Source organism: Sander vitreus, chromosome 3 (assembly GCF_031162955.1).
Source record: "Sander vitreus isolate 19-12246 chromosome 3, sanVit1, whole genome shotgun sequence".
NCBI lineage: Eukaryota > Metazoa > Chordata > Actinopteri > Perciformes > Percidae > Sander > Sander vitreus.
Window position 1 is genome coordinate 13,275,451 of NC_135857.1, and position 21,381 is coordinate 13,296,831.

General features: G+C 42.4%; 1 protein-coding gene across 5 annotated transcripts in view; it reads right to left on the reverse strand.

Annotated features, from left to right (window-relative positions):
- The window catches only part of cux1b (cut-like homeobox 1b), a 64,639-nt gene extending 45,062 nt beyond the window's left edge, over positions 1 to 19,577 (reverse strand). For all 5 annotated transcript variants that reach the window (XM_078246073.1, XM_078246071.1, XM_078246070.1 and 2 more), the window contains exons 1-2: positions 19,468 to 19,577; positions 1,861 to 1,971 (exon numbers count right to left, since the gene is read on the reverse strand). In XM_078246073.1, the coding sequence (XP_078102199.1) occupies positions 1,861 to 1,971; positions 19,468 to 19,530 (174 nt within the window). In that variant the 5' untranslated portion in view covers positions 19,531 to 19,577. The remainder of the gene's footprint in view (positions 1 to 1,860; positions 1,972 to 19,467) is intronic.
- Between the last annotated feature and the right edge of the window lie 1,804 nt (positions 19,578 to 21,381).

Sequence of the window (21,381 nt, forward strand, 5' to 3'; positions counted from 1 at the left end):
GTGCATGCGCACACACACACACACACACACACACACACACACACAAAGTTGTTTTACTACCACTGCCTCTGGCTAGCAATCTTTTGGACATTTTACAACCATTCCCACCCTTGCCTTTATAACAGTGTGGTAGAGGAATCTTGACTAACTGAAAGGAAATTAAGAACTGGATGAATAATTCAGGCAACTTAGGAAGCACAGTGAGATGTAGTCTCAAAAAAAAAAAAAAATTCAACAGTGTGTCAGTCCTAATGAATTATGAAAACTTTGTTTTCACGCTGCATTTCTTTGCACTACTTTCAAAATGCTACAAAAGCCTTCGCGTGTGTGTGTGTTATTATGCAGACCATCAGTGCAGCAGTTCACGCCGAGTACAGCTCAGCAGACTAGACACAGTCAACGTGGGCCGGTCTCCTGGTTGTTGAATAATGGATCAGAGACGGACTCCCGCTCAGCCTAATGCAGTCTGATCTGATGTGACTGTGATCTCCGCTGACTGGTGCAAACCACAGAGAGCTGACAGCCCGCTCTATAGGCTGGTCAACCACACACACACACACACACACACACACACACACACACGCCAAGAGACAGGAAACACAGCTTCGCGAGTGCACACAAGACAATTGGGGCATTTGTAATCAAGTGAAGGCCATCACGTGTTACGAACTAGCCTTTTTGGTAGGCAGCCTTGATGCTTATACACCTCCAAACGCAGGGAGTTTTAGTGCTGATTCCTATTGAGCCTGTTACAGCCCTGTAATGAATCCTGTCGCTCGTCTGGCCTGGCTCAGATTCCGCCTCCACATACCAGGGAGATGCCAGGGGCCACACAGACGCCAGAGGAGCCTTCCTAAATCACAGCCTTGTTACACTGATGAATGTGTGTGTCCTGTTCTGTGATCTAGGCTATCTGCCTCTGTGTGTTTGTGTGTGCGCCTCTGCTTCTCTGCATGTTTTCTTTGTGTGTGACTCTCCACCTCTGTGTATGTGTGTGCATGCGTGCGTGGTGGTGGGGGGGGGGGGGTGTCTGCCTCGCCTCCTGTGTGTTGCTAGTTATGCGGTTACACTTGCAAGCGAGATTAGAGATGAATGTGTAGGGTAAAGTGAAATTAGCATCTTCTGTTTGCAGGTACAGTTTCCTCTGGTGTATATTTCTCTACGCCGGGTGGGCAACAAGCTGAAGTCAATAGTCACAATCCTCATCCTGTGGTAACTATAATAGGCCTACTGTCAACTCCACCGAGAGTTGACAATTTTCTATCCACAGTCTACTCCATTCATACATAATTCATACCACCATCAATAATTCACCATGGTGACATTACCAATAAGAACACAACAATACTTTGTTTTCACTGTGTGGTTTAAAATGCGTTGCCTTGGTAACAGAGATGAAACAAATATTCCCAGGAGGAGTGATGGGAACACAGGAACAGGACAGAATTCCCTCCTGATCCCACTTAGTAGTGTTGTCACACTCTCTTTCTTTCTCTCCCTCATGCTCTGCGTCTCTCTCTCTCTCTCTCTCTCTCTCTCTCACACACACACACACACACGGACCACACTTTCTGCACGCATAAAAAACTAGGTCAGATAATATAAACTCCTGAGGGGTTTTCTGTTTTGTCTCTTTAGGATTTCAGGGAAACTAATGGAGAGACTATTTTTGGGAGCCAAGCCCGCATCTCTGTGCCGTCTACTCCTCCCCTGCTTTCTCAGTAAATAATCACCGCTACATTTATGAAAAGGAGAAGAGACACAGAGAAACACAGAGGCAAACCATGATTGTCAAAAGAATCGCAGGAGAAATGCGTGGCTGTGTGTTGGTGCGTGTCTGTGAATATCTGATTTTCTCACCTCTGGTGTGCTCTTCTTGAACTCGCGGCTCAGGTCAATTAGTTTCTTCCTGGACTGTTCGCTCTCGTCCTGTCTGTTGGCAAGCTGTGTGGCGGTGGCGTCTAATTCTTTCTGCAACACAAACGCACAACTCCGTTACTTCACAAGAAGAGACCGGCACATTTTATCATACTCCTGTTGTCTTTCATTATAATCAGCACAATCGTCATTAAGAATAACAAGACAGAAGCGGTTTTTCTGACGAGACAGCAGACTCCTTGACCCATCTGGCGAGCTATAGACTACCCATCCTGCTTCAGCTGAACTTGGCCAATATGTTGCAGCAGCAGAGGCAGAGAGCAGAACCACAAAACCAATGTCCCACCGGTAGTTTGATCTGCTACCAGCGCAAGAAGTTTCTGGAGCCATTCAGTGTCAGTCAATCAGTTACCACTGTGTCGGGTATAACAGCTTCTGTAGCAATAGACTACTACTACTACTCTGCACACAGATCACAACAATTATTGACTGTCTGCACCAGACAACCCCTCCTCCCCACAGAACAACGACAACAGCACAATTATCAACAACAGCAGTGTTGTCAAGACTAAGGCAGGGCCCGCCTTTATCCACATCCATTTTGCATTGTTATTAATAGCTATTTATGGTTGTTCTAGATGATGGGCCCAGTGCTGACATTTACGAGACGTTCAGGCCTTGTAAAGATTGTATCTCTCTCTGCTGAGTGTTGCTGGATTATGTTTCTGTTGGATTCTTGCCTCCTGTCACGCTCACTTCTTTGCCCCCCACCCCCTCATTTTCCCATACTCTCCACAGATCGTTCACTCATTCAACCAGCAGTACCTTCTCCTCCGTTTAAATCTCTCTTTTCTCCCTTTACTCCGCCCCTCCCTTTTCTTCTGCCCCCTCCCATCCTTCCTCCTGTGAGGCCGCCCACCCCTGAGAGTGATTAAACGCTGCTGAAGGGCCGTTATGCTAACTAACACACTAATCATTTAATACACACATTACCACAGGGGCCCTTGTGGCTCAGTCTGCTGACAAGGTCCCAAAACACACTCACGAACACATGCCCACCTCCCCACATCGCCCACACCCCAAACACACACAAGAAAATACAACCCTCTAAAGAAATTGTGTGATCAAGTACTAATTAGGAGATTTTTCCCCCATCAGCATTAACTTGAATTCCCCTGACCAGCCGTGATCTCCTTTTATCCACAAACTGTAAAACAAATATAAAACAAATGTTGGTAGACTGTCCTCTGCAATGGATATTACGCAGTAGCACAGGACGTTTGGAAAAAAAAAAATAAAAAATGAAAAACTGCTCACATGCCATCTTGCTCTCGCTGCCCATGGAGCAGTTGATGTAGCAGCCTGTCTGCCCATGGCCATGGAGCAGCTGCACTATCTGTTAGTGAATCCGAGCGTGCGCAGGAGCTTGTGCAACGCTTGACGAAAGGAGGAACCTTATCATTTTTAATCATGTTAAATTAATTGTCAAAATGAATGCTCTAGTTCATGAATAGAGGTGTAATTATTATATTGGTGAAGATTAGCTACAGGAACAAGAATATAAGGCCCAGTTGGTTCGAGGTACTAACATCAAATTTGGCATATTTTACCAGTAATCACAATTTGACGCATGAGGCCTTCAGGCTAATACATCTTAAATTATTTTAAAATATGAACTCACTGAAACACTTCAGTTTAAAGCCTGATAAGAAGTCAGAAGGCATAGGCAGCAATCACAACAATTTTAGGTACATTCCAAAAGCAAAGAGATAAAGGCGTTCAAGCTGTGCCATTAAACTAGGAATTAATTTTAAAAATATAGAGTACATAATCTAAATCACTACAGAAGTAAAATACCATTGGTGACCGATTAGTATGGGTTCTTGATTAAGAGTGTGTGTGTGTGTGTGTTCTTGTTTAACTATATTCGTGGGGTCCAAAAACCAGGAATACAGTATACTTGTGGGGACAGCTTTGTGAGGCCAAAATGCTGGACCCCACAACTTTAAAGGGCTGTTTGAGGGTTAAGACTTGGTTTTAGGATTAGGGTTAGAATTAGGTTATGGTTAGGGTAAGGGTTAGGCATTTAGTTGTGATGGTTAAGGTTAGGGTAAGGGGCTAGGGAATGCATTATGTCAATGACGGGTCCCCACAAAGACAGTGCCATGCACTGTGTGTGTGTGTGTGCGTGTGCGTGTGTGTGCGCCGCACCTTTAAGTGCATCAACTTGAAGAATTGCGTTTGGGAAAGTAACTACATAACCTTCATACTACATGACAACACTATTACATTATTCACTATTGTTCGTGTTCTAGTCTTTTTAATAACGGTAGGAAATGTACAACTCATGTTGTTAATAACCTTGTAAACAACACCATGATATGCAAATTAGGCGTTGTCCATGAAACTGCAGGTGAATGTGTTTTCAACTAGTTTTCCAAAAGTCAAAAAAAAGAAATTCACCACAATAATGATTTCATATAATTGAATTAGTGGGTTCGGTTTCAGAGCAAAACTGAAATAACCACAGTCCTCCACTAGGGTTCGGCTTTAGGAGGTCAGGTGCCAATGCCCGACGCCCTTGATTCTGTCCAATCCCTTTCCAAAACCCTGCACATATCCCAATGTGTTACCAAATCCCCATTCCAAAAGAAATTCTCACTACTAAGCTAAATAAACACATCACACATGAAAGAGGATTGATTCAATGCCAAGTGGGCAAGTAATTATGGGCATGGTCTCGGTTTAAAAAAAAGAAAATTAAATAAAAAAATAAAAATAAAAAAAAGGACCCTCAGTCAGGTTTTGACTAGGCAGCAAACTCTCTGCCCACATCAGCAGACACGGGCAGACTTTACACTCATCTTGCTGATAGAGCGGAACATCCCAAAGTCCCTGCTGCCTACCCTTGTTCACACACATCAAATCTTACTGACCATTAGGGGGCCAATACTATTCCCATTTTAAACAACATATAAGCATGATAGGTTGTCATAGTAATGTACCTTAAGTGAAATACTGAACAAATATGTTTGGGGTTTTGCTCTACTGAAGGCTGTTTTTGTAGAATGTGGGTTCTTAGCAAAAATAAAACCAGACTGAATTGTGGTCAGTTTACATATTACAAAAGGTGCAGACTCATGTCCTTTTTCTCCTCATACCTTAGTTCTTTGTTTTGACCAACTATAAAATGGCACATTTGAGTATAAAAGCAAACTTACAAAGTGTTTACACAGGCCTTTTACCTATGCAACATTTTAGCCAAATGTGCACTGATGGTGTTAAACAGTTTCCTCTGGAACTGGTTTCAGAACATTTACATAGGAAAAACAGATGCTACTTCCTCACAAGGTGATATTCTCAAGCTCATAACAACGTGTGGGAATAGAGTTGTACCATTAAAACTGGTTAATATTTAGGCTACTCTAACATGAGATTTGAGAATGTCATGATGGATAACCTGTTTGAATTCTTTGCAGGGAGGACTGTCAGTGCCCAATCGGTCCAGCTACCTGATCCTTGCTAGCACCCACATGGCAGTTTATATTACTGCCGTGACTAAAGATAGCTGATAGCTACATTAATAAATGGCTAAATAGAAAGATGAAGACCTTTCATTTTTATAATGACTGAATAGGTGACATCTGTCACTAGCCATCAAAAGCCATGACAGTGGACACAAACTGCAATTCAGACTGGGTAGCTGAAAGGATTGGGTAGAGCCTTAGTATGTTTCAGTTAGAAAGACGTCAGCAGTGCAAACATGGCTTGCAAAATATTGGCAAGTTCTGTTTCAGAATCAAACTAAAAAAATGCATCTCAAAACATCCCTAATTCGGTAGATAAGACGTGACCTAGCTATGTTGCGGTTTTAACTAAATTTCCAACTAGGTGTCATATGTTTTCTTTTTTATTAAGCAGCATCCACCAGCAGTGAGTAAATTCAGCTATTTTGTTGGCTTCATCTAGCTCTGAACCTTTGGAGTGGGATACTTTAGAGGCTGCTCTACAGGGGCTCTGCCATCTGGCACACCACAGGGATTTTCTTTCTATCATGTTTGACATCAATGATTGACATCATGCTAGTTTGATAAACCTCACAAATTAACATGTTAGACAAGGAGCCAAGACATGAAGAAACTAACAAAATCTAACATGCAAATTCAGAGAGTCTATATTTCACAATACATGACTAATGTAACACAAAATAGAATTAATTGCAGAGGCAAAGCGCAAATACCAGCACTCGTGTTGGTGCTTCAATGTAATGCCAACAGTGCACCACAGAGCACCAAAAGTCATGCATGAAAAACGCGTGTACTCTGTGCTTGGGCCTTTAGGCTCGGTCTCTGAGGTCAACACTTTTTAGCTCTCCTTGGCCTGACTTTGAAATGGTTCACTTTTTTAAATCTGAAAACTGTTTAAATGTACTGGTGAATTAATTCATTTAACCATTTCACATTAACTCCAGCACTATTTTTAAATCTGGCTATGGCTGGGTAGGACTGCGCTGTCTAGTTTAGCAGAGGATGGAATATGGTGTGTGCAGGGGAGCATTAAGTGGGCTGTAATGTCTGTGTGATTGCTGTAACAGCCCTGCTTGGCTTGGCTGGACTGGCCCACAGCAGCAGTCCCTGTCCTGGTTCATTTGGTCGTCTGGTCAGCTGTAAAGACGATTGGAACAGATTGCCAACACTCCCTAGAGAGACTTCAACACCGACTTGGCCAAGAAGCCTCCCGCACACTGCTCCACACGCGTGTGCTCTCACATGAATGCACAGACAGGCCGCTGCAGTAACTTGGGGAGCCCAGTCTTTCCACATTCTTTTGAACTCTGTTTAAAAAGAGGAAGTCTGCTAACATGTTTGCCCAGTGAAATTTGGCATGGTGAGCTACGTTCGTTGCTAGGAGGGGAGGTTGGGCCAAACGGAAATTACTATCTCTCCGTCCTACAACTGTGGTAATAATACTAATCGCTGATAACAGTCATGGGTAAACAAATCCTATTACCACTGGCCATCCGACCCAAGGTGTATGTGTGTTCATCTCTCCTAATGGAATTCCTTCCACTCATCTGCAGGCAGACAGAGGCCTTCTATCTGACTAATTCGCTCTAATTACTCTAATGAGCCACAGGTGATGATACAGTGAGACTGATAAATTAAATGGGAGGCACCAATCAGGCATGTCTGATTATGCCAATCATATCGACTACTGACTAAATGAGATAACAGGAGACAGACGCACTTTAATTGAGGTATCAAAACTTCATGGAATTCCTTATGCCCTCACGCTCTGACGATGCCGAGACAGATAGACTGGTGGAATGACAACACAGTTATTGTTATGTACACAGTATGAAGTCAACCTGCAGCTGCAGTCTGTGCCGCCACGGTGACCAGCAGTGCACACAGAGGAGGGAATACCACACAAGGATTTGTTTCAGATCTCATTCTCTGTGGAATTATTGGGACTGTAACTGCTTTGTTTACACCTAGTCCGCAGTCACACATGCCAAGCAGTCTGCCACCACTCCTCTAGTCCAAACACAATGTAGGTTAACTGCTCTGCATTCGGTGCATGTTTTACACATTAATCTAATGGAGTACCACTGTTGAATTCATGCCAGGCTTAGAAAGAGACGGAAATACATTCACTTCTTCTCAGTTAACACTAACACCATATTAGTCACAGTTCGGGATAAGCTAATATTTTAAAGTTAAACCTTTGTGTGTGTATATAGCCTTTTTACAGCCTCTGTACTTGGCAACATGAGTTTTCTGTCCTGCCAGTGAAGTCGCTAATCTTTTCATTTTATCTCTGACATGTCTGAGGCTGTTATGTGGTTGTGATAGTAAACAGTAAAAGGCATCTGGAAAGATGTCTTATCTGAAATCTACGAGGCCTACCTCCGAAACTCCCCCTCCATCTCCCCTCACAGCGTTCCACGTCCTATGCGGCTGACTGTTCTGTGTGCCAAACTTACTGTGTGGGGGTAGAGTTATGGGGTGGCAGCTCAGTCAGGAGCGACAGCCACACTTGCTGCTACGACGACACGGTACATGATCACAGGCACGCCCCCTCAAAACACAGCACAACAGCAGCACAGATAAGAGACTGCAATCCTGGCTGCCTGTCTGCCTTCCTACCGGTGACATAGCACAGTGCAGAACTTTAAATGGGCCAGCAGACGCCGTTTTCACAAACCACACAGGGTTTGAAGACGCAAGTCATATCCTCCTGAATCTCTGTTTTTGCTTTTCCTCTCACCCATTGGAGTAAAAGCCACAACGTTTTCTTAACTGCAAGCTAACACAATAGTTTCACTATGACACCTGAGTTATAAACACTTTGTGTGCTTGTGTTTCTGCAACTGTGTGTACATCTATGTTTGTGTGCAGAGCAGTTGGGGGCGGGGGTCAGCCTACCACTCTCCACAGTCTAACAAGACGCTTGTGGTCCCTGAGCGTTTTGCTCCTTTTTTTGAACACAGATCCATATCTACCAACAGCACAGGAGCTGTCAAGACTCACCTCACTGACGCTGACGCAAGCCTAGATCAAAAACAGGCTTTTTACACCGCAGCCTCGTTTGTATTGATCCATGTTTCTCTGCTGAGAGACTGGTTGTTGTTTTATCTCCCCAACATCCAAGCCTTAACTCTCCTGAAGCTTACTGAGAGCTAGTCATTATTTTGCCCGACCTACTGTCTGACAAGGGGCTTCAGAGGCCAGGCCTGAGCCTAAATACAAATATAATGAGACTAAGATAGTTTCTGGCGTGGAGGAAGTGCAGCTCACTTTGCAGAGTTCGGATTTAGCTGGAGGCCTGTGTCACAAAGGGTGAGTGGTGTGGAGGGTGCAATGGGAGGAGAGGAGTATGGCTATATGCTAGGATGTAATGCATTGGTGAAAGGGCAAGATTTTTCATCCCTGCGTTTACAGGGTGGAACGGCTAGGATATTGAGATCTGCGATAGGATCAGAGGGTAGTGAGCTGTTTCAGCTACGATAAAGGCCACGCATTACAAACAGAGCAAAGATAGAGAGAGAACCAGAGAGCGAGAGAGAGGGTGGGAGAGAGTATCACACCTCTCATCCCTGAATTAATGCCTCCTTTCTGCCAGGAAGCCATTCTGTGCCAGTGAGAGGAGATTGGGGAGGGGATGAGTGCACAGATACGGACTAAAAAAATGGAAACTGCGATCATGGAGAGGGGCGATAGGGATTAATCAAGTCTGGAAGAAGAGTGGGGCTCTCCAGGCCCTGTAGCACATGTGCTAGCCTGGGTCCCAAGGACTCGGGAAGCAATTGAAATCGCCGCCATTAGTTTATATGACATCAAATGTGCATGCACGTAACTATGGGTGGATAACGACAGGGTCACAGGTGCAGGCTAGCAATGTTGTAGACATCCACTCATCGTCCTACACCCATAGGCGAGCTGGTCTTTTTGGCCTAGAAAGTCTATGACCCTGGGCAATGGAGTAGTGTTCAAAGTTACTCTAACTTAGTTAAGATTTGATCTGTTCTCAGTTCGTTAGTCCATTTGATTTGTTGTAATTCACTTAGATTTCCATTTAAGGACTACAAGCAGCTTCATGCTATTGTCACAGTGACGGTACAGTGAAAAAGGTCTGAATCACTCTCATGTGCCTCTGGTACATTAAATCCCCGCTCTGCATGATGCCCTTTTTCACATTTTAATTTAGCCTCGTCTATCTGTTGTATCTAGTAATTTTCTAGACGCCTGATGATGACACATCAGCACGAGTTGTGCCACGGCCTATAAAAGCAGCATGTTGCCTTCTACGCATTAATCAAAAGCGTGTATGAACATGCCCCATTAGGTTAGACATATCTGGAGTCTTTAATGTGTCCAACACATGCCGTCACTATTTTCTGGCATGGCCTATCTTTTTGACTGAGTTTGACACCCATGGTCTATATGATCAACGTCAACAGAGCATGTCCTGGGGCTAAGTCTTACTCAGCCTTTATGAGTACGAGTTTTTCTGCTCTGCTTGCAAGGCTTTTGAGAGGAAAAGGCCGAGAAACACAGTGAGAAAGAGAGAGAGAATGAGCATAGCTAATCCTTACAGTAATGGCAGAATAATTAGCTTGCATTAGGCTATGTAATGGGTTGTAATTATATCATTTATTCTGTGTTGAGAGAATGTGATATAAAGCCTACACAATGAAGGAAGAGGAATTGAGCTCAGTGGGAAGTAGGATGGAGCATGTGTAAGAGCTCAGGCTCTTTCTATTGATTGATACAAACATCAAACAAACCACTAGAGTAATGGGAGGAGTGAAGGACAGCTAAAAGCTATTTGGAGCCTCTACTGCATAAAAGACTTGACCTGTTCCACACAGCCTACATATCAAAACCATCAAACAGCAATCAATAGACCAAAGCGGTCAACTCAACAAACCGTCACCCTACTAAAACATCAAACCCCCGGCCCAAGCGTCAGATGATAGGCTACACTCAGCTTATCCATTACCATCAGATAAAGAGGAGATAAAACACACAGCCCTAATCCTTTCATGTGTCGTGACAGCCACAGCAGCCTCCAAGGCATTCCTTCAGTCTGGCTCTCAAATAGTTTTATGGCGGAAGGCAGCCATTCAGTCAGCCAGCCAGCCAGCCAGCCAGGGCTGTTCTGGTCGGTTTGTCTTATTTCACAGTTTACACGCTGTTTTATAGGTAGTTATTATGGTCACCATGGTGATGCCATACGTTTTTATGGTCTTTTGGTCTGAGGGCAGAGAGTGTAATAAACCAAAAAACACACACACATGAAAACAAAGACTCACAAAACACACTCCTGCTGTGGAAAGGTCTCCTGTCCCTCCCTTCCTCCCTCCCTCCCTCACTCTTTATCAGTCTCACCAAATACCTATCTCCCTACTTTCCGCTTCATGTGAAACATGGATAGGCTAACGTACAATTGTCCTCTCTCATTCCACATCTGGAGCTGATCAGAGGGCCTCCTGGAAGTTGAGGCCTCTGGGCCTATTAATAACCATACCGCTGAACTCAGGGTCAAACAGCAGTCAGCGGATGAGCCTGTGTCTACTAAACACATATTCCCTTCCCCCATCCTCAAGAGGACAACTCTCACTTTTAAAAAACGAGACAGCAGGCTACAGAGTTTAGCAATGTACATCCAGTTTTATGCTTTTCAATTGGGGACATACACCATACAGAGACTGCTCCATCCCAAGCGGGAGCTCACAAATTATTCACAAATAAGTCTACAGTTTGAAACTTCTCACCTCGCACAAATACATAAGCATAGGAAAACAGCCTGGGCTAATTGTGAGATAATCTTCTCCCTTCTTGAGTTGTTTATTTTCTTCTTCTTCTTTCCACATGCGAACAAGTTCAAGTTCAAGGAGGCTAGACCTGTTAAAAGGCTAGACAGATGGTAAAACCATCATCTGTTAGCTCTAAAGGTTAGACCAGTCAGACAGCCCAGGTCATCCTGAGGTCTATAGGGTCATACCACCTCTGAACCCTGGCTCCAGTCTGACAGCTGCTCAGGTCAAATGCCAGGGAGAGGTCAAGGTAGCGTCTGAGGACGTCCAATGAATTTAACAGATATGTGACTGTCTCATTTGTATAGAATTTCCCATTTACACACACACACACACACACACACACAGCGGTCCGACTTTTCTTAATCTTGCATTAGGCAAAGCCTGTGCAGTAATAATAGCAGGGTGCTAATAGTTAAAAAAATGTAATCTGATTCCCACAGCAATTTAAATTTGTATATCAAGCATTACAATGATTTTGGTTCACCACAACTGAATAAGACAGTCGATTTCACCTCAAAAACTGAAAATAAACATAAGCAGTCAGTGCATACACTTCCTCAATTGACTACGCCTGACTCTACAACGTAAAACTAATGCAGCGAATGTCTTACTGAATGCAGAGAACTATTTCCTAAACCACCCCCATCCAACACAGATGCACCTGTGAATACAGGGGTAGTTGAATCATCATAATCGGTGGTAGTTTTCTGCTGAGCCCAGCCAGCAGTCTGTGTTATTTTTAGAGGGCTGACACAGAAGCAAGCCGTCCATTTACTCGGTGAGCTGGCAGCAGGACCATCACAGCTCTGGTTGCTTTCAAACTACCAAAATGGGAATGAGCTCAACATAAACACTGCAAAGGTGTGGACACTTACAGAAACAAAATTAGCTCAGATTCAGAGCCATTACAATTCCATTACTTTGACATTTAGGCTCCTTATAACACAAGGTGGTGTATGTATGATATTGCCAAATCCACACACATTAAACAAGCAAACATCTCATCATATTATAGCTGTGATGATGCATGCATACATTTACAGAGGAAAAACAGAACTACTATATTAACACAGTGAGTCAATAGGACAAATGTAATCACACCGTCAACCGAGCAATAGTAGAAAGACATGTGAAAGTTTGTTCCATCCCTTATTTCAAAGCTAAGTGAGGGGATTAAACAATAAACAGCTCGCCTTTGCTTTATTCACACGACACCCTAATTTGTAGAATAATAAAAATTCCTGTGGTAGCAAATCACAAACTTCTGGATGGACTGAACACAAGACAAAAGCAAGTGGAAATGGAGAGAGTAACAGAATTTGGAGTGAGAACTGAGGCTAAAGGTTGAAGGCTGTTCCCCTCTGATGTGACTGACGGGCTGAGCCTGAAGGTCAGCTATGGATCTAGCAACTGAAGCCATGATTGACATTAAACATTACACAGAGTGAGCTATTAGCAGATAGTAGGCCATATCATAATTCAATCCCTACACCATCAAAGTGCACCAATCTCATAATTCAATGCCAAAAACCATTAGCCTGCAGCACACCAATATCATAATTCAATCCTGAGGCCATCAGCCCTTGCCAATATCATAATTCAATACTTGGACCATTAGGACACACCAATAGGCCTATTAGAATTCAATACCTATGGCCAATGATCTAACAGGACACTGATACTGGAGTCATGGGTTGACATGGGATGAGGTCTGTGCACATCAGGCCTTATTTAGACCCAGCTTCCTTGATAACAGTGAGATAAACAACACTAAAATTAGGTAGGGCAAGTGGTTCACCAATAGCTTGGCTACACCAGAAGCTGAAGGCCACAGAGTGTTTGCTGCAGAAACACATTTCGACAAGGCTTATGCAGAGGGACATGTTTGTTGAACAAAATGAAACTCTGCATTAGCTTCAAATTCAGCAGTGCACTCAGCCAAACTCGTCAAAACCGTTTCAAACACTGGCCCTCAGTGTGCGACCGTCTGCAGTTGGTCTAAATTATCACATTGTGGTACCTTGTGGAAATGGGACTCCATTTCGTTTTCTGGTCCATTGCCTCCGTTTATATTTCCATGTTAACATCTTGTTTAGCTCCTCAAAAATACTGCAAATCTCATCCAGGCTCGGCTTGCTGGGTCATCAGAAATCTGCACCTTAACCAATCAAATGGTTTTTAACAGCTCATATTTCCTCAGCTGCTTTAAGTCAATTTTTGACCAGAGTTGTCATTATTCAAAGTTATTCTCACCACACATTTCTTAGGTTTCCTCACTTAACTCTAAACCTCATGTAGAGTGTAAAATGACTCTGGAGAATGGAAAAATACAGGAAAGAATGATGGATTACCGAAAGATTTAAGAAATTACTAGAATGTATTTTATTAGCAACTATTTTGACAATTGATTAACTATTTTTCTCGTAAAAATGCCAAACAGTGGGCACCCCGATAGCTCAGTTGGTAGAGCGGGTGCCCACATACAGAGGTTTACTCCTCGACGCAGCGGGCCCGGGTTCGACTCCGACCTGCGGCCCTTTGCTGCACGTCGTTCCCCCCCTCTCTCTCTTTCCCCTTTCATGTCTTCAGCTGTCCTGTCGAATAAATGCCTAAAAACGCCCAAAACATTATCTTAAAAAAAACAAAATGCCAAACAGTCATTGGGTTCCAGGCAGCTCCTCAGTCGTGAGGATTTTCTACATTTGATATCATCGTAAACTGAATATCTGTCGGTTTTTGACTCTTGGTCGGACAACAAAAGCAATCCGAAGATGTCATCTCCAAAAAATTATTCAGCAACAACAATCGGCAGATTAATCGATAAAAATAAAAAACATCTTCAGTTGCAGCTCTAAAATAATCGTTCGCTGCAGACCTACTTTATTACAACGTGACCAATGGAGTTTAATTAGTTGTAGGTCACATACCTTTAAAAACTATTAAATATTGACTATTTAAAAAAAAGCTGGCATTTTGAATTAGATCACCTTGATGAAGGTGAGATAGCTACAAATATGTGGTAGACAAAAAGATGAAAACAAAAGCAACAACAAAAGAGGGCAAGTGGGTTTTGTTGTCTGCACCTTCTTACTTTAACAGCCAACTATAGACAACAGACATTTGTTTTACCTTTGGGAATGCAAGATTTGAGTTTACTGCAAATCGTAGGCTTAATATTACAAGATGAACAACAGACTTTACAAGATTACAACGGCCTTCGAGGCACGGTTTCAAGTGTATTGCTTGATTTTTAAATGAAGTGGGCATCACACTCAAACTCACAAGTGGAAATAGCCAGTGTACTCCAACGTGAGCCTGAAGAGAAGTGTCCAGTCACTGAAGCCCAAGCTCTCTCTACTGGAATACAGAGCAGCAGAATAATGGATGCTTCTGTCATGAGATACAGTGAAACTCTATGATGCTGGAGGTGAGAGAGACTCCAAGTGGGTCTGTAAATAATGCCTGCCACTTGAAAATAGGTCTGTGGAAACTGCCCCCTGTGCTCTTGTTGCTGGCTGTTTGGTGGAAGTTTTGTCTGTGTAGTTGTTTACATATATCTTTTAGTGTCAAGTGCTATCATATGAAAGCAATATTGCAAGATGTTTTGGTGATTAGGAGCCACACCAAATATAAATTTCTGTTTACAAAGTTTTTATGAATATAACCATAACTAAAGAGCTGCATTGTGGTGCTTTTGTAAGACAAGGGTACAAGTTGCTGATCCTAGCTGTTAAGGATACAGTACACACTGCAGCCTGTAACAAGTTTGAAGTCAGCACAGTTGACATTAAGTAATACCATTTGATTAAGTTATTGAGCATGCCAAGACATCAAATATATTTTGAAGATATCGGCTAGGGAATAACTTGTGTACTGAAATCGAAAGGTCTGTCAGTATGTTTCAGAGTAGCGGGAAAGTTACAAAGTAAAAATGTATTCGTTACATGAAAGCAGTAAACATACTTTAACAGCAGGCCCCTCTAATATATTGTAATGTCCACAATCGGTCTGTGGAGGAATGCTGCAACATAAATTTGCTTATAATAAGTCTGCCATGAAATATGTTGTGGTGATTCATTTCATTTCAAAGTGTAAGAACACATGAAAGTCACTGCAACAAAAAGTAACTCTACAGTCTTTAAGGTGTCCGTTGGCCCAGTTTTCTTTCAGGCATATCTCATTATACTGTATAATCTCTGCACGTATTAAAAATGTTCAATTTATGAATGAAATAAAAAAAAAAAGAATGTGTTTTTTGGGTAAGAAAAATAGACCTTCACAATAATTAAATGATAATACTAAGTAATTAGTATAGTAGTATGACCAGGATTATTAGGCATTTCTATTCTGTACAAGAGGGGACGAGGTTATTAGTTATTTTATATTACAATATTTGCATTTCGTATTAACATTAAGACCATCTTAACTACAAGCGGGTCAAATGAAATACAGCCACGTTAAATGTTTTAGTGTTGCTGAATCTAAAATTACACATTGTGGAAACAAAAACACATTTATGTGATATTTTTATCCTGAGCAGAGACTTCCACACCTTCACGTTTTATAAAGAAACATCTCTGTTCGTCAAACACTTTCCTTAAAGCCTGCATTAAGAGCTGCTGACTCCATCTGTTTGGGTACCCCTATTTTTAGACTTCTGTTAAGTGTTTTTAATCCGTTGTTCAAACATCAGATGACATGGGTCAAAATTCATTTTGCAAAGTGGGGAAATTTGTTTAAATAAATATTCTGGTAATGACTCAGAGTGAAATGTATTTATTGTGTTTTATTTAATTTTTTTTATTTTTTTTTAAAATCGGATAAACTGAGTCTAGTGTAGAAACCCCTCAAAGCTTAGGGAGGGTGAAAAAAAAAAACTAAGCCAGACTGCGACGTACAATAAATCGCTGAGGAGTTGGAGAGTATGGGCCTCCGGTGAGAATTAGCCACTGATAAGGTGATAAAGAGAAGGTTTTTTTTTTTCAGAGCTGCACATTCCTCTGAGTCGTATGGAGTGTGACGTTCATAAGGACACACTAGAACGTCTTAGAAAGTAGGATGACATAGCCCTGACCAAAGTAGACCGAGGGCAGACCAAAGACCTGACATGCACTCGTCCCTCACTCTGACTCATGCTTAGTCGCTCACCACCCACCGACACACAGTGAAACCTCAGTCCCAATGCCAGGTTTTGTCACTGGGCAGAGAAGCGGTTGGCTACAGTAAAAGCATGACGTGATGCCCCTTCCTCTATGCTCCCCCAGCCTGTGCAGCAACAGAGGGGTAAAAATATCCCACCAGTGAGTTCAGACAACCAGCTCATAAATTAACACTAAAACTCCTGCAGACAACAGTGGGCCAGTCGCTGAGAGATTTAAACCACTCAGGTTGCCACTGACCATAGATCCCCGGGATCAGCTTACAAAACCCTTTTCCTAAATTTACCCATTAGGAGGTGGTGAAGAAGAACAGGCTCTGGATCAGTTTTCACCTAAGTCACTATTTAGCTGTACGCTAACATGGTAAACTATTTTTCAAAAATGGCTCTAGGGTGCTTTGTTCCAGGAAATGTTATGAGGTGAGATGTGCTATGGCTATTAGGCCTAAATTGGGAATTGTGTATAGCAGAAAGGTCTGTTCTTAATTTTCCCGAGCTTACACAGAAAATATAAAAAGTATAGGTTTAGCCTCAGCCATTCGCTCATATCTTATTAAGGCTTGCCTGTAATGAAGCGCAATCTCTCAAGTAGAAACACAATGTTCCAGCAAACTGCTTGACTGGGTCAAAAAAAAAGGAAAAAAAGAGAGGAAAAAAAAACAACAGGACAGAAGAGTGATGATCTCCTCTAAAGAAACTCAACTCTGTAATGGACGGACAGGGATTACAGACGTTAAAACCTCCTCCATCTGTAATTCACTGTCACCCTGCCATCATCTCTGAATCACTGATCCATTTTGCAAGTGTGCGAGACCTTGCTAAAAGCATCACTGTTGCACCCATTTGTGTTTGTAGTGGTGGTGGGGGGGGAAGGCATGCAGAAAAGACAAGTTAACAGCTTGCTGTGCTGTTTCAAAGCACTCTCTGTCCTGTAACAACCACCTAGCTAGTTTCTCACGCAGGGAATGGGACACACTGATCAAATAGGATTTTAATGAACATCAGCAGTTGGAGCCTGAGGAGTAGACGCTATGATGGCTTAAAGCTACCGACATCTAGGTTGGGTTGGATTTTCATCATCAAACGAAACAAAAAAAAAACATTCCTTAGCTGGTGCCTCGCTAACAGAAAAAACAGACAGTGAATCTACACTGTCCATTCGATCACAAGGAAGAAGCAAATGAGAAAGCAATTGCTGACAAGGACAAGTGTAGACCATAATCATGTCATACTAACCCCGCATCATCCTCAGAAAGCGGATAAGAAAAACAGGTTCTTCTCTAAAGGCTTTCCTCTAGGAGCCTCTTGGTGGGAGGGAGAGTAAATAAGATGTCATCAATAATAGACAGTGGATGTTCTAAGCAGTTCTGCACACACACATGGACACACACAAGCTCCGACTGATTCCTATCCTGCAGACAGGCCTGCCAACCGCCAGGCTTTTTGCACACGCTCAGATTCACTGTCCTGACTAATCGCTTGTGATAGGGGCCTTTGCCATAATTACCCAGGGCCTTATCACAAACTTATGCGATGCATTTTTCATGTCCTGGCTGCTGGCAGTGCCTTCACTGTCCGTGCTGGCAGTCAATCTACAAAAAAGACCGATCTCAGACAAAATCACACACACACACACACAAGTTCAGATGGGGCGAAATGGGTGAAAGCCGGGTGAAGGGCCAGAGAAGAGAGAGGGAAAAAAAATTAAAGGAGGGGAGGGGGAGGTGAGAGAGAGGAAGATTGGAGGGGGGGGGGGCTGGCAGGAAGGGGGTACGAGATAGATAGTGAGGAAAGAAAAGAGAAAGCAGTCTCAATTTTTTTACATAATGCATGAACAAGGGGGCACGAGTAGGAGGACCGAACAGGATCAAATAAATAGGAGAAGTGAAGCCTTGATGATGTGGCATAAGTGCAACACAAAGCCCGCTGGGAAGACTTGTTCACTGTCCTTTTGTCTACCCAGTCATAGGGGCATCATGACCTAAATAAAAGTTTAAATCCCAAGCCTGCGCGATGTACAAAATTATGTATGAATAATTGGGCTAGCCTACATAATGCAATCTTATGTTAATGACGACGGCGACCGAGCTCCTAATATTCATAAATTGTGATTTGAAATTCAGCAATGCACGTTAAATGCCACGGGAAAACACAACAGTGCCATTGTCTACATGTCTTGTGATAGGTCAAACACGCTCTAATATACACTAGCTATATTCATACACTGGATAGGCCCAATATCTTTCTCATATCCTTCACCGTGGATCTTCTCCGTGCACGCCGAAATTAGTGGCGTGCGTGAGGCTGGGCATTTCTGGAGTTCATCATAATCAACAAGGTCACGATCTTTCATATTTCTACTATCATTCTATTTCATTGCATCGTGTCAACAAACACTGTCCCGTCCCGTCCACTTCCACAGACGTGGCAATGTCTGTAAAAAAAACCTCACAGTGTATAATTGCCGTCAGGGGAAACCGAGAAAAAAAACGGCCAAGTTGATCAACCATAATTACGGAGACGACTTAAATATAAACTGCTTCAAACCCGTTAGCCGATAAGGTTGCTAATGTTTTCATTCGCATTCAACTAAACTTACCAATTTGACAGTTAAAAAGCTGGAAAAAAACACAAGCAAAGCGGTGTTGTGTGTCTGAGCTGCCCGTCTCAACGTTTGGTGTCACCACAGCGCCACCGTATAATGAGTCGCACTTATTTTTCCCCCAAATTATCCAACCTTACAGCGGCTAAGCGTCGGGCTAACTACGGCTACTCGCTCTAGTAAAAGTTGAAGAACACGCAATAAAGATAGCTAGCCGAAAGCTTTTCGTCAAAGCCCTGCCGTTTTGTTTTTATTTCGGCGCTTCCCCGCGGCGTCGCCCCGGCTTGCCCAGTTGCAGTGTCCGATCGATGTTGAATTGAACAAAGAGGATCAATTTCTGATCAGCGAGAGAGCCACTTTCATCAATGTGAGGAAGAGGTCTTGAATTCTCTTCCGAAACACCTACGAGACGACCGCGGAAAAAACACAAAACACAGCGACGGAAAGAGACAAGACAGCCGAAGCGAATAGAGGACAGACGATTTAAACAGAGGTTAAACTGACCTGTAGTTGTTGTAAGTCAAAGCGCTTCCAATATTGAAACATCGATCCTGCATTGGCCGCCATCTTGAGACATATTGAGACAGGAATGAGATGCTGATAGAGAGCGCGGGGGTTGGAGTTCAGTGGAAAGGACCGGGCGGCCGGAACACCCGGACCGGATCACTGCCACGACTCACCCGGGTATCAGCTGGTGTGCGGAACGGAGTCAGCTCACAGCAGTGTTGCCTTAATAACGCCATTATAATTGCTTAAATAGCTTTTTATCAACATTTAGATATTACAGGTAAATAACCGAGCTGGCAATAAATTACTCTTGATTTTATTACCTTGAAATACACTAAATTGTGAGCGCCAGATCAGTCAATGTTTGAGGTTGTAGTTTGTGTGATCATTAGCCTATGTTTTATGGAAAGCAAATATACAAAATAATGCCAGGAGGCTACTTGGAAGCCATATCTAAAAAGCATTCAGGAGGATTGTTTTCTCTGAGCCATGTGGAGCTGTGTAAGATAATTTAGACCAACATGTATGTATTACACCAATGATCATTGCTTATCATTACTCCTCCAAAATCAGCATGACTGCCAAATTTAGAAATGAAATAAACACAATTGTTAGGGAGTGATTTTTGTTTCCATTCAGCTACTTGGATTTTAGCTCAAACAAATGCACCTTTTTGAAACTGCTAATTTACACCAGTACAATTGCATACATTTAACCAAAAAAAACAACAACCGTACATTACATTTATGAACACTATAGCTTATGTTTATGTTTTGTAGTTGTTTGAGGGATCCCAGTGAATGGCTTTTGTATTGTTCCATTATGGACCTGTATAAAGGGCAGTTGCAATTGTAATAAAAAGTTAAATATAAATTGAAACCAAATGTAATTCATTTTAATTTTTTTTTTTTTTGTTTAATTTTTTTTTTTAATTTTTTAACATGGTGGATCTATACAAGCTCAGCATATGCAACAAAGCAGGGCTGCTGACAACCTGCTGAACTTGGCCATTTAAAAATGGGTAAAAGATGGAGTGGACTTCCACCTGGCACAAGCTATTTCCAGGTTTATGATCTTCTCAATTTACTATATATGAATAAGTAAGCCAGCCTGATATTCTACTTTAGGGCATTCCTTTGCTACACAGATATTAATAAGATTAGTTATTCAAATAAGATTGTTGTGTTGTTAATCCTGTTAAGTCATTGCTGCAGCAGGGCAGCCCAGTGGTTAGAGTGTCAGAATGATACATAGTATCTGTTGTTGAAGTGACCTTGAGCAACTCACTGAACCCTGGCTGCTCCTGAGGCGTCACTCCTGCTGACCATGTCCTCTGACCCCCTTCAGCTTGTGGATATGCAAAGAATTTCTAATTACACTGTATGTGTGTATGGAGTGCCCTAAATTCCTGCGTCAAACTGTGCCGATTGTTCACCTTAAAACACACCACACCTCAGCTTCAGCCTTCAATTGCTCTGCAAAGCGGAGCCGAGCTGCTCAGGTTTATCAGGGCAACACATCTGTTTTACATGTTGTTTTCATTTTTAGCATTTTGTGGGTTCCCAAATGTAACTTGTCGAGTGTATCGTGAGGCCTTGGCTGTGTGGAAAATCAACGCCTGCATTCACACTTTGAAGGTTTTTTTTTTTTTCTTCAACACTCAGAGGCTCCAGCTTTTAAAATAATTATTATAATATTTTATAGTTTTATTTTTTTTTCCCCTAATCATTTTCATTTCTTTACAGCCATTGCACTTTGATTGCATTCACTAAAAATAACACAAGAATTTGCCATAGATAATAACAGCTCTTTCACTGCACTTGTGTGGGTACAAAGGTGGGCATTTTATGCTTTGAATTAGCTCAACTTTCAGGTCATTACTTGATTTGATTGGAAGCTATTTGTGTCTCC